We start from the raw sequence: 14,204 nt of genomic DNA, 5'->3' as shown, positions 1-14,204 counted from the left end.
CATGGTGCCAAATGGGGGTTTTCTGGCAATATTGGGAACATAGGGCACACAGACTCAGTGTCTCTCTTGGCAAGAGTAAAAGAGATCTGAGGAGAAATCCCCGAGCTTATTCACTAACAGTCTTTCCCATTTTGATTGTGTCTATTTCCATCACCTCTCTTGCCTGTCGTTTTATTCCCTTTGTCTGTTAGGGACAATGACAAGTATTAGCACAAAAGGGGTTCGAGGAAGGTGTGAATTTGGAGGAATTTGGGTAGAGACAGGGAAGTATAAAATAATGGATGGCTCACTTTTCAGGGTAGGACCTATATAAAAAGTCATACTTACCACTTCCCTTTTAGGATTTTAATCATTCATCACATGGCATCTGTTTATACCAGCACACGCACTCAAGTGTGAGCCATGCCCGTCAGGAATGAGTCAGTGTCCCAAGAAACAAACTTGTGTCAGGATTTGAATCTAAATCCCATCTCCCTCCCACAGCACCACTGCCCACCCTTCCTCTCACCTCGCTTTCCCAGGGGTCGCTTCCCTGGAGTCAAGGCAGGTACAGAGGAGGTTCATTTACCCAGTAATAAATATGTAGGTGCAAAATAGAGTGGACAGGGCAGAGTAAAGGTTTGGAGCCGAACAGATACAGTTTTTAAGTGTCTGAACCAACTAGCCAAATTGTTATATGATCTTAGGCAAATTACTTTATCCTTCTGGATATCCGCTCATTTCCTCATCTGTAAAACTGAGGTAACAGTGCGTGCTTTACAGGATTTTGTGAGGATTGAAGGAGATAATGCCTGCAACAGAGTGGGTGCTCAGGAAGTTATGGCGGCAGCCCTGGTGGTGAGTGCGTGGTGGTTGTCTAAATAACAATGCTGGTCATTCAATTCCAGATTAGTGGTGAGGAAAATTCCGGTGTAACAAAACATGTTGAACTGTAAAGTTCTGTGCAGGCCGTCCAGAGAGCGTTACCTGTGAACATCTTTGTTTCTAGGTGGGCTCCGTGTGTGAAACCCTACCGGTGAAAAATTCTCAGAGCCAGAGCTCCACGTGTTGAGGAAGGTGGGCCGCAGCTCTCCTTCCCCTTCAGGCCCTTGTATATCTGCAAGGGTTGAGTGTGGACATAAAGTAAAAATGTGAAAGGCAGCTCTTTGAACATTAGAAAGATTTCTCTCATTTGAACCAGAATCTAACGACTCATGTCGAGTGAGCTTTAAGAATATGGGAATTAAGAGAGGCTGTGTGTTTGGCTCAGTGCCCAGTCCCGGGGGACCCCAACCAACAGCAAATTTCAGCAACCTTCCCGTCCTACATATCTGCTACTGTTTGAGAAGGCCGAGCTGGGCCTAGTCCCTTACATATTTCACCTTTTATGAAGGGCGTTTACTAGAAAAGCAATGTAAATTAAATCAAAACGTGCTTCCTCATTTTATAAGAATCATACCATCCCAAACGCCCTGCTCCTTCACTTCTCCAGGTTCTCTGCTAGTCTGTCTCTGTAGGCATCTCTATGATAGAGCAAATTAGCCCTGGTTCCTTCTTACTGACATTATTTTAAGTTGTCTTTGGGGGTTCTAAGTAGTCAGATAAAGCTATAGTGCTTGAGGAGGGAAGTGAAGATGAAGAAATGGTTTCCTGGTGACTCCCCTTGACACCCCTGCCTGAGGGTCCGGGTTTGGGGGAAGAAGAATTGAGGAGAGGGGAAGGTACAAAGGAGGCTAGAAGGGGGCGGTCCTGAGGAGTAGCCGGCGCTTACTCAGGTGGGAGGAGCAAAAGAAAAGCCCAGAGCATGCCCTTCATTCCCCTGTTTTGGGACGTTTGTCATGTTTTCCTATGTGTCCATACCCACCCTCCAAGGCCTGGATTCAGTGTTCTCTGTTGTCTCTAGATTTCTGAGATCAGACTGCTCCGCTACCAATCAAGACAAAATTCACTGTCATCTCATTTATGTTCTGAAGTCTGTTTTAAATCCATTATTCCTTTGAATCCTGTCTTCCTCCCCCAGCGGACTTGATGACAGCGTGTATTTCTTGTTTACATTTATGTTGCTGCTGCTTGACGCACAAGCAGCTGCACAATAGGCGTTTATGAAACGGAACGGAAAACCCTAAACGTAGCACTCAAGAGGCCCAGGTTTTTGCTCTAACTACTGTTGTGCAGATTGTTTTCCCGCCTTCTGAATTTTTGTTTCTAATAAGAAAATCATATAAAAAAAAGAAGTTGGAAAGATGCATCTGGGAGATGGCCTTTGCCCCCAGGCTGAGAGATGTGAGGCAGGGTGGGGGTGAGTGAGCAAGTGGGGGAACCAGACTGTGTGGTGACCCAATGACCTCAGAGTGTGCGAGTGCCCGGGGGAGGGGCCAGGACAAGGAACCAGCCCTTTGGGAGTTTGGACACTCATATGGCAAGAAATAGCTCTAGATTAATGGTCTTAATAGGTGAGACTAAGAAGGAAAAAGTCATGAGGCCTAGACAGACAACAACTCCTTAGAAGTAGTTTGGGGGAGTCTGGCACGGGGATATGAATATCTCATACTGTTCAAAGGCTGGTTGATCGATTTGCTTTGTGATGGTGAAGCTGCACAATTACCATCTTGCCATTGCTCACGAATAGTATGGTCAGTCCTTTGTCGTGACCCATTGCTCTTCTAGGTCCACAATTACACAGGCAAAGCAAGGCAATAACACCGAATAGGCAGTTTGCAAAGGACAGTCCAAGGCTGCCGCAGAGAAACTGCCTCCTCGCAGGCCCTGTTGTGGTGTTGCCCTTTGCTCAGGTAGAAAGACTAAAATTTCTACCCCTCCCCACAGTGTTAGGAGACGCTAGACTAGTGGGACCAGCAAGCTGCTCAGCTTTTGGAAAGGAGCTGTATCAGTGGCCATTTTTGAGCAAAGCAAAATTGATTGCCTTGGATATTCCTCACAAGTGACATTTCTACCACACTCAGAAAATTGTTGGACGAAATTATCAGAGCACAATTTGACAGCATCAGAGTATCAGAGTGTAGCAGATGGTTTTGAGGGGAGCAATTGTTTTCTGAATATTCTCAACCCACTCCTGGAAAACTGTAGGAAAAGCTGGTAATAGGGTGTATTGAATGTTGATGCGTCGTTTGAGCCCAATGTCTTCATAGCTACTTATCAGCAAGTCATGAAAATGTGGGTAATATTCCATGCAGAAATTAAGTGGGTGAACAGCTGGTGGGTGGGATGTACTTGGAAGATTTTTCATTGTTCAAATTGAGCAGAAGAGTGTCTTAGTGAAAGTTAATGAGTGTACTTTTATTTAATTGGTGTCAGTATTCACAGATTGATGAGGTAGAGAGAAAAGGATGAGGCTCATTGAGGGAAAGTACAGTTCATTTATACAAGAAAAGCAACATTTAGGGTAAAAAAGCATCTTGGGGGAAGATCATATGTGCACATCAGTGCAGGAGAGCTGTAAATGCTCTGGTGAACCACATGCTAGCTGAGCGTGGGTCATTTGTGGACTCATGTTAAAAAAAAGAAACCTAGAAACACTTGAATCTCAGAAACTAGGGCAAAGAATATACAAGTTTTTTTCCAGACTTGGGTAATATGGGAGAATTTACCAACGCAAATTTCTGCTTTGTGTGTGTGATTTTTGTATGTGTGCATGTGTCAGGGGGCAAGCTTGGAGTCTGCCTCTACTATACTGCGTTCCCTTTGCACTTTGGTTTATCAGATGTCACAAATTGCAATCCCTAGACATGTGCCCTGTGTTTCCTCACTAAGAGCCCCTTCCCTGCGGGAGCATCAGATTCCTTACCAACCTTTGAAGCAGCTGAATGAGCCCTACTCTCTGGCAATAAGAGGGAACTTGAGCTGTTAATAGAGTTAGAGTGATTTTTTAAAAATCTCCTGAGACTACAGTAAGCCCATTAACTCGGTATCCGTCGAAAGTGACCTCTCTACCCTCTCGGTTATTGATTCATCTGGGCAGGCAGCTAGCTCAGAGTGGATGCGGGTGGGGTGGAGAAGGGAGGTATCTCATGGGGCCCACATGGATGGCCTTGCTGTAATCTGCTCCTGATCTACAGTGTGGAATCTTCAAAGCAAGGACCATTGAGTGAGATCATATCTGGAAAGTTCCCTGGATCCTTGGAAAGTATTAAAATGGATTTTTATGCTGAAGCATCTATTAGAATAGAATTACATAATTACTGCAGGGAACTGTAGAAATAAGTGCACTTTTTTTTTTTACAAATATTTGAGGAAACTGAAGCCTAGAAGAGGTAAAAGTGGCTTATAAGCCCTTTAACAGCTTATAATCACAAATTAAAGAATTGTGTGCAAAAGCCTATAAGTTACTCAAGACTGTGTCTTAAAGCAGAAATGAACTTCTTTTTTTAAATGTTTTATTTTTTAAAAGATTTTATTTTTTTATTTATAGAGGGCAAGAAAGAGAAGGAGAAAGAAAGGGAGAGAAACATCAATCAGTGGCCTTTCGTTTGCCCCCAACCAGGGACCTGGCCCGCAATCCAGGCATGTGCCCTGACCAGGGATCAAACAGACGACCCCTTGGTTTGTGTGACAACACCGAACCCACTGAGCCACACCAGTCAGGGCAAAAATGAAACTCTGTGTGTACCTGACCTATTACTAGGATAATAGCCTCTGAGACCTACAGGGGGCCTGGCAGGTATGGCAAATGAGTTCATGAGTGGGGACTACAAAGACAGGACATGAGAGGGACTGAGGCCAACCGGAGACCATGCAGGTTGTCCCCGTGTGGAGGGCAGGCCCCCAATGTTGCTAGACACATTCATTTTCCAAGAGAAATTAGAAATGGGTCAACTTTGTGTTAACTAGTAAAACACGTTGGGTAGGCTGAATTTTGCCGGGGGAATAACCCTGTTCCTGATGGCTTCCTCGGTCTGCGGGCTGGGCATGGAGGCATTCATCCAACGTGTGACTAGAAGCAGCTAAGATAAGTTTTATTCCCATAAGTTTTTCAAGATATTGTTCTGGCTGATAGTTGCAACATCCAAGTAGTGCATTCGTCTCTTAACTGTTACACTCTCAAGGAAAATTTTTTAATGAGAAGTGGAAAGGGAAAGAAGCAGGGGGCCTGGAAGGACTACAAACTGGTGATCTGCTTTTGAATAATCCAGAATTGGCAGGTGGTGTGTGTAGTAGACCAATGTGTCCTTTCTGGTACTTGCATGTCCATCTGGAACTTGACACAGTGAAGATTTGTGCCAAGATCCAGACCCGAGGCAGAGAAGAAAGGACATCAATAATTTCTGAACAAAGGCCAGGCTCTCCTTGGCCTCCCTGTGAATGTCTTCTGGCTTTTAAAAAGAGAAGCCCTCTAAATCTCTGTCTTCAGAACTATTTTTGGAACAGCCAGCTGGGAGTATCCAAAATTTAAGGAATAAGCTGAATGCTGAAAGCATCTCATTGTAGGATTATTGCAGTCCTCTCTCAGTTTCTGCCTTCCCCACCCAGCCGGTCTGTTGTCAAAACAGCAGCCAGCCCTTTTGAAACAATGTGTCACTGAATTTATCTCTTTTTGACTGACAAGGCTCCAGTGGTTAAATGTCACTCATATGTCCCAAAAGTCTACGTAATCTGATCCCACTCAGCCTCTCCACGACTCCCCTGACCTCACCTCCTACTACTCACCACAGGCTCACTCTGCGCAGCCACCCTGGCCTCCTGGCTGTTTCAAAACGCTCTGGTGTGTTCCCTCTTGAGAGCCTTTGCATTTGATTTTCTCTGCTTAGAAGACTCTTTTTCCTTAAATACCCCATGGCTACCTCTAGTGCTTTTCAGAGGAACCCCCGCTCCCCTATTACCCCCCATCCTCATCCCCAGCTTTAATTTTTTTAAGTACTTGTCCCCAGTTGCTAGTGATACATTTTCCTTATTAGTTTCCCCTGACTCTAAGTTCCAGAGTGCAGGCATTTTGCTTCACTGCTACATGAGAGTTGCTTAAAACAGTGTCTAAATATGTAGGTGTTCGATAAGTATTTGTTAATACATTTTGAGATTCCCCCCCTTTTGTGCTAAGGATGGCGGTCTTCAATGTGTTGAGGAGATACGCACCTCTCGCTCTGCTCAGTTTTGGTGTTTTTAACATTTCCACTAATGGACTTGGTCTGTTTTCCAAGTTTGCTATGTCAATTCTGCTTCCTAAACATATCGAAGTTTTTTGCTTCTCTCCATCTCCACTGTCTTTTTGCTGGGTGGAAACCACCACAATTTCTTGCCTTCTCCATCCACTCTTGTTCCCTCCACACAGTGCCACTCAGCCAGAAGATCTTTCTTCAATCTAAATCTGTTCATGTACCACTTATCCCCTCATTTAAAATCCTCCATTTCCTTTCACACAAAATTCGGAATCCTTCCCCCCGCATGCCACCGCACCACAGTCTGGTCGCAGTCAGGTTTTCTCTGCTCTCGAACAAGCCCGTTTCCTTTCCCACTCAGGCTGTTTGCTGTTCCCCTGTGATGAGATGCCCTTCTGCTCCCATTTTCCATCTGCTTGACGTTCTCTTCATCTCAGTTTTAATGTTCCTTTTCTAAGTTTCTCTGAGTCTCTCTACTGTTCAACGTGCTCTTCATTTTCCTTCATAGCATTTGACATACGGCAATTCAATACATACAGAATTGTTGGTTGGATGGCCATCCCTCGGCGTACTGACTGAGGAGGGGAGCCCCACCTGTGGGGTTTGCCTTTTATCCCCAGCACTGAGCCCTGTCCCTGACACACAGTAGGAGTTCAGTGAACACCTGTGGAGAGATAAATGAGAACAGAACATAGAGGTCTTGCTACCCTAGGATCTGGGGATCGTGTAGAGAGGTTTTCTCATGAACTCTGTGTTTCTCTCCACAGAGATTATTTTGCAGAGGATGATGGGGACATGGTGCCCAGAAGAAGCCCTGCAGCAGGTAAGGAAGCTCCGAGCCTTGTCTTGTTAAGTTCTTGGTTTCCTGCTGGTCATAGATGCCTTGAATCATGGACTCTTTAAATTCATCCTGGCAGCGTCCTCAGACTTTTTGCGAATTTCCAAACATAACACCATAGCATATAATTCCTCATCTTCCCAGCAGAGTGCAATGACTCATAACTGAAATACTTGTATGAACGCTTCACATTCTTAATGGTTCTGTAATTGCAAGGCTAAAGTCACTTGTGAAATGATCAAACTAGATTCTGCCACTAATATGAAATCTTGATTGTAATAGACCATTAAACTGGGTATAATAACAGTGTCAGTTTAAGAATTGAGGTTAAATGGGAGGAGCTCTTAGTCCAGAGCTTGTGAAGCAGTAAGCACCCAGTAAATATAATTAATAATGTAGTCACAATAATATCATACCACTGTCACCCTAACATTAGCCAGGGATCCACCTACATTACAAAACCAGTGTGAAGATAGCACTCTTTGGGGGACAGTTTTTCACAACACTTAGTCATTTAAGGGTTGTGCTTTGCTAAGTGATTTGCCTTTCTCATACCAGCCTTGAAGCACAGATGGCTCATATGCACAGTGTGGGGAAAGTTTATAATTTGAAGGTGTTAAGGACGTCAGAGTGGCTTAAAATTAACATTTTTAATTGTGCATGTTAAATCTGCAAATTCCAATGACCTACCATACTCATTTTAGCATTAAGATCCTCCATTTTGAGGTAAAAATTAAAGGACTGGGGCAAAAATGGAATGGAAAAAATGCCTAGTGCAAGTGAGATTTTAGATTGGGTGCTTTCACTTACTGTTTTACTTAATCCATGTAAGAGCTCTGTGGGGTAAGTATCATTGCGCCCATTTTTTCAGAGGCAATGAAGTTCCGCAAAATGGAGGGAGCTGAGGAAGTTCCCACAGTTAGTAAGTAGTCAGGCTTCATACCCAGGCTTCAGAAGCTCTTCTTTTTCCGTCATGTCCCACTGGCCTAACTTTAGTATATTGTTGTTCTAGTTTATCAAATTTTCTTCTATTTAATAGCCTATTTAATTTCACCTAAATATGAAGAAATAATTCTCTCATTTCTTTCAATTGAAACATTGGCATTTACTTAGAAACACTCAGAATATCAACCAAAGAGGTGCAACATTACTGTTAATTTGCAATCACAGAATGGTATACAATCAACAGAATAATGGTTATTTTGTACAAGCTGAATCAAAGACAATAGAAGATGGAAACTATACCACCTTTATCTATAATTTGTGCTGTGCACCAATCAAACCTGCTTTAAATTTCCATGCTGACTTACACCTATTCTCTACCAGGCAAGGTCAGTGGACAGTGAATCCTCCTCTTCCTTCTTCTTCCTCTTTTTTTTTAAGGCAGAAAATGCTCTTTTCTGAGCATTTAAGAAAATCCTGAGAGGTCGGTTGAAGTACTTTTTCGTGTACTCCTTTGGCAAGTTTGCAGAAAGGAAGAGAACGAGAGAGGGAGGAAGAGCGGGAGGGAAGGAGAGAGAGGCATCTTCTCCCATCCCGTTGTTTGCCTTTTTGTGCTGTCGACAGTGTCCTTGCTGAGCAGAAGCTTTTCGGTTTGATGTAGTCCCACTTGTTTATTTTTGCTTTTGATGCCTTTGGTTTTGGTACCCATGCATATATGGTCAGTTGATTCTTGACAGAGAAGACCAGAATATACAAGGAAGGAAGGGAGGGAGGATAGAAGGAAAGAAAAAAGAAAAGAAAAGAGAAATACAGGACAGAAGAAGAGCGTGTGATGACATTTCACCTCCGGCTGCTCAGGATCTCCTCCGCCCGCGTGCCTGTGTCTAGGTCACGTCTCCTCCGCGGGGCTCCCCGAGCCGCCCTGCTCCCACTTGCCCTCCGTGGTGCTCTCCACGAAGCTCAGTGTATTATGATGCTGTCCTTCTTCCTGACCTAAAAACAAAAATTCAGTAATAAAGGCTCATTGTTTCCTGCTGTCAGCCAAGAAAAGATGCATTTTTCTATGTCTTCGACCTACAGTCCCACACTCACCGCATTCTGCGGCCCTCTGTGTACTGCGCTTACAGGGGGCCCGATTTCCCCTTCCCTCACAGTGTTGCTGTTCGAAGGCAGGCATGAGGTTAGCAGCAGCTTCGCCTTCACGAGCCTCTCCCGGAGCAGTGCCTCCTGTGATGAACGGAATGATGACATCTCTGCCCCTTTGCCTGTTTTGCCCTCTTCTATGTGTTACAATCCCCTCTGATGCTAAAACAACACAGTAGCAGCAGACTGTTAGGAAGGCTGAGTGGAGACAGCCTAGTTCTACCACTTTTCAGAAATGTGATCCTGGTCAGGCCGTCTTTCCGAACCTGTATTTACTTGTTAGTAAAATGGATTTAGTGACCACATCAGTCTGTTTCACCGCTGCAGTACTTTCATTTATTTATTTATTTATTTTTCATTTTACAGATTTATTCATTTATTTTATTCTTTCATAGAAACAATGAGAAAAACAATAGAGAAAATTTAAAAAGCCAGGAGAAAAGATTAATGCTTCTTTGAAAAGATTAATAAAATGATAAAACCCAGTAGGGCTTATCAAGATAAAAAAGAGAGCATCGCAGCCAGTATTAGGGATGAAAAGTGAGACACCACTACAGATCCCAGACATTAAAAAGGATATTAAGGGAGTATTATCAACAACTTCATGGTAATAAATTTAAAAACTTAGACAGAATGAACAAATCTCTTTAAAAATACAGTTTACCTTAAGTGACACAAGAAGAAATGGAAAATATGAAGACTCCATACATATGAATTCAATTCCTTTGAATAGGTATTATGAAATGGAGTTCATATTTCTTTGAGTAGGTATTCAAATATGAAATATGAATTCATAATTTAAAACCTTCCCATAGAGAAACTCCAGACCCAAATGGTTTTATTGTTTCGGATATATAAGGAATAAATAACACCAATCTGACAGAAAAGTCTTACAGAAAATGAAGAACTAAACAAGACTCACCTCATTTGATGATGCTAAAATCAAAAGCTGTATATCAAAATCAAAACTATTATAAAGAAAACAACAGACCAATATTTTCATGAACACAGATGCAAAAAATTCAGTAAAATATTAGCAAATCTGTTCCAGCAATATATAAAAAGAATAATATATCAGACCAAGTGGGCTTTATCTGAATAATGCCAAGTTAGCTCAGCATTAAAAAAAAAATCAGTCAAGGTAACTCCTTCACATTAACAGGAAAAAAAAAGGAGAAAAATCATATGATGATGTTTCAATAGATTCAGGAAAAAATTTTGACCAAACTCAACATTAATCCACAAAAGATTATTATGAGTCAAATAAGATGGTGTACTTGAAAGTGTCCGGTAAACTGAAGGACGCTGTGCAGATGGGAAGTGTTTTTATCGTCTCGCCTACTGTGACACCCTGAGACATCTGTGCTGTAAATGTAGACCCCTTCCTCATGCAGGCTTCTTGGGACCTGGACCACACACCTTTCTCTTTTCTTTCTTTTATTTTTTGAGTCAGAAGAAATGCCTTTATTAAAGTTATCACAGATATACAGAATAGTAGAAATAATTATTAATAATGTCTGCATGCCTGAGTACATACATACTTGCCTAACAAGCAGTATCTGTATAAATGAAATAATTCATGGAAACAATTTTGCAACCTGTAATGCCAGTTTAATATGTTGGTTATTATAATTGTTGCTATTTCTAAATGATAACCTAAAAGATTCTCTATAGAGAGATCTGTAGAAAACTTTTTGCTAATAGCTTGACTTTAAAAAAGAGAGAAAATGTTTCAGTTATCTTTTGTCAAGTGACAAACTTAGTGGCTTAAAACAGGGGTCAGCAAAGGACAGCCCATGGGCCAATTGCCAATTTTTGCAAACAAAGTTTCACAGCGACGTAGTCATGCTCATTCATTCACATATTACCTGTGCCCACTATGAACGAGCAACAAGGCAGAACTTGTATTATGACGGAGATGGTATGGCCCATGAACCTAAAATACGAGAAAACGTTTGTCCACCTGGGGCTTAAAACAATGATTTATTATTTCACACAGTCCTGTGTGTTGGCAGACTGGGCATTTCGTCTGCTAGTCTCACTCAAACTTAACTGCAATCTTCTGACAGCTTGCCTGGGGCCAGGGGTCCACAATGGCTTTTTGCTCAAGTGTCTGGCAGTTGGTGAGGGGCTGTCGGCTGAGTATGCTCATTCCCCCTGTACCTGACCTTCACTCCTGCAGGAGGGTGGACTCAACTACTTCACAGCAGTGGGGCCTTGGGGTTCTAAGAAGGTAAGAACAGAAGTGCAGGGCTTCTCAAGGCTTTGTCTCTGGAACTCACACAGTGGCATTTTCATCATATTGTGTTGTGCAAAGCAAGTTATGAGGCCAGTTCGGATTCAAGAGGTGGAGAAACAAACATTTATCAATAGAGAAGCAGGAACATCAAGTTACAAAGAGGCCTGGGCATAACTGGTGTGTTTCACTGGGTGGGGACCATTATCAATATGATCTGCCCCAAGCTACTGTGTGTGGACTGTTTCTGTGTGGCCAAGAATTGGTTTGTATTTTGCAAAAATCAAATTCTGCTGAATGATGTGGGTTAGAATGATCATAATGCCACTATTATATCACATCTTCTGTTCTCTCTCACTGGCAGCTTTTCTTAGTGACACTAAAGACCGAGGCCCTCCAGTGCAGTCACAGGCCTGGAGAAGCGGAGAGAAGGTCCCCTTTGGGCAGACACATTACCTGAGGGCATTTGAAAAAGCCCCTCAGGTGCAGACCCAGGCTCTTCGAGACTTTGAGAAGGTAAGTCCTATGGGTGGGTAATTGCTATCCCAATGAGAGGAAATACCTTGGGGGCAGCAGTGATGTCTTAATAATAAAATATGATCCGTGGCTTGCTCTGGCTTGTGGGCATTCTTACCATAATGGTGCCTCTTTTATGAGCATCTGTCCCAATAAGCATCCGTACTATTAGCCATGTGCTGCGTGCTGTGGTTTGTGGGCAATTGCCTGTATGGGTGATTCTGCTGCCTTACCGTTTTTTATCCCTGGTTTGCTTCTCTGATCAGTTCAGGAAGTTTAAATGGCATCTGGGAACCCAGTCCAGTGGGCTGGCAGCATGTTCTCTGTAGCTGGCGTGGACGACTCTACGTATCTGGAAGCTGTCTGTGGTGTGAGGTGGCTCAGCCACAGCCATTTCCTTCTCAACGAGAATCTGCTGTCATGGCTGTAAACTCCTGATTCAACTCTTGAAGTGCTCTGCGTCTTGATATGTTTATCTTTAGATTTGGCGGAGGCAAATTACTGATAATATAATACTGGTCCCCAGCTCCCTGTACCCTGGATTGGTCCCAGGAAGTACCATAGAACTCGTGTACTGGCACGTATGTAGCCTGCGAAGAGCACCCAGGATTTTACACCCCTGTGTGCTAAAAATAGAAGTAGCTCTTTGGTGCCCCCTGGGGGTTACCCAGGCATCAGGCCACACAGGAGTACTGTGTAAATATATTTTGAGGTACGTGGGTTTCTTTTATTCTTGAATTGACAGCTTTTGACATCAAATAATAAAGTTCTGTTTTCAAAGCAGGGTCAGTAAAGCAGTGTTGACACGGGCTTACCCCATCTTCCCTCAGTTTGTAAATAGAAATGTTTCACTAGGACCTAAAGTGCATCCTGCCAGATATTCCTGTGGACAAAGAAGATGCTCCACATCATGTGTGTCTGAGAATCCAACAGCCTATTCTTGGCCTTGTTTTGTTTTCACGCAGAGTTGTCATGGATACTGGTGCATTTTGTTTTTTTTTTAAGACACAGAGTGTGCAGGAATATTAAGAGCTTTTGAAGAAGAAACCTCTGAATAGCTGTGGGGGTGGGGATGGGGGTGGGGCTGATAACACCCCGGCACCCTCCTCTTTCTTCACCTTTAGATTCTCCTCCGACACAGAAGGGGTGGCAGAGCTGCTGCACCCCTCAGAGCTGGGTGGGGTGCTTTCTGAAAACCAGTGTGCCTGCATGTTCCTTTTGGTTGAGAGCTGATCGGGAACATAGAAGTGAGGAAGGTCACCTCCACTGGTAGAACGAAGGGCCAGATGCTGCAGGGAGAGGGAAAATAAAAGGCTGAGTTGGTGACAGCAGAGGTCACCTGACTCTCAGGTGTGGACTTTTAAGTCCTTTTCTATTAACATCCAGGTCTAATATCTCTGATTAGTTTTACCTTCTCAATGCTGGGAACCACTGACAGAAACCATGCTAGGACAGAGAGAAAAGGCCAATAGGAAATACAGGGTCTGGCCCCTATTTTTACTACAAAAGCATAACCATGTAATTCTCTAACATAAGAATATCACACTCAAGCACACCATATGACATTTTAGGTGAAATGTTCAAATTCAAACTATAAACTATCACACCCATAGTATGACCCTACCAACCGCACTCAAGCAGGCCTTACTTCTGCCAGACCCTGTGTTCTAAATCTCTCTCCCTTGTGTGCCCAGCAGTAAATAATAACAACAAGACTATGACACACGTTTTACCAGGGCTCAGGAATTGTGACTGTTTCAGGGTCAGAGAGTTCAGTACCATTATCATAAACCCTGGCAGGTCACTGGGTCAGAAAGAGTTTTACATATAAATGGTGTTGAGAAAAACTCCTTCTGGCAGGCTTTCTCACTGATTACAGTACCCACTCCTCCCCGCCCCCCCCACCCAGTGTGTCCGGGATGAGTGAGACCACAGCAGTGCCTAGATAACACTAGCTAACAGAACCTGATAGCTTTCTGTGTGTTGGGTACTGTTTTGAGTGTGTACAGTATTGCCTCATCTCATCCTCCTGACAACGCTGTGACAAAAGCTTGATTATCACCCCAGTTTATAAATGAGAAATAAAGACACAAAGAGTAACAATGGAACTAACTTAATGTCTCATAATGTGGGCCTGAACATGCTCATCATTTTTGTGACCTAAAATAGTGAGTACTTTCCAGGTTAGGAAGCTCAGCCAATGGAAGTTTGATGGTAATAGGACAGGGAGCCATTAGCTCCTCCTACTGAGACGAGAACAGAGTGCAAGTCTGTCTTCTCCCGGTAAACTGGAAATCTACTTTTATCTCCTAATATTCTCCCTCGCACTCCCTCTATGCTGAACCGCTTGCAATTCACAGCTGTGTGATATCCCCTAATCTTGGTTCTGCCTAGAATACCTTTTCCAATATTACCTGGTTAAAGCCTCCTCATCCTTCAA

At 43.2% G+C, this 14,204-nt stretch overlaps 1 protein-coding gene across 8 annotated transcripts in view; it reads left to right on the top strand.

The window, feature by feature from the left end:
* The window catches only part of LOC123833467 (phosphodiesterase 4D interacting protein), a 202,492-nt gene that overhangs the window by 45,429 nt on the left and 142,859 nt on the right, over positions 1-14,204 (top strand). For all 8 annotated transcript variants that reach the window (XM_045861699.1, XM_045861704.1, XM_045861697.1 and 5 more), the window contains exons 2-3: positions 6,857-6,912; positions 11,613-11,764. In XM_045861699.1, coding sequence (XP_045717655.1) covers positions 6,885-6,912; positions 11,613-11,764 — 180 coding nt within the window. In that variant the 5' untranslated portion in view covers positions 6,857-6,884. The remainder of the gene's footprint in view (positions 1-6,856; positions 6,913-11,612; positions 11,765-14,204) is intronic.

The sequence above is a fragment of the Phyllostomus hastatus genome, unplaced genomic scaffold (genome assembly GCF_019186645.2).
Source record: "Phyllostomus hastatus isolate PE091 unplaced genomic scaffold, TTU_PhHast_1.1 phas_scaffold_216, whole genome shotgun sequence".
Taxonomy (NCBI): Eukaryota; Metazoa; Chordata; class Mammalia; order Chiroptera; family Phyllostomidae; genus Phyllostomus; species Phyllostomus hastatus.
Note: the sequence above shows the minus strand (reverse complement) of the source record. Positions and strands in the feature narration are given on the sequence as shown.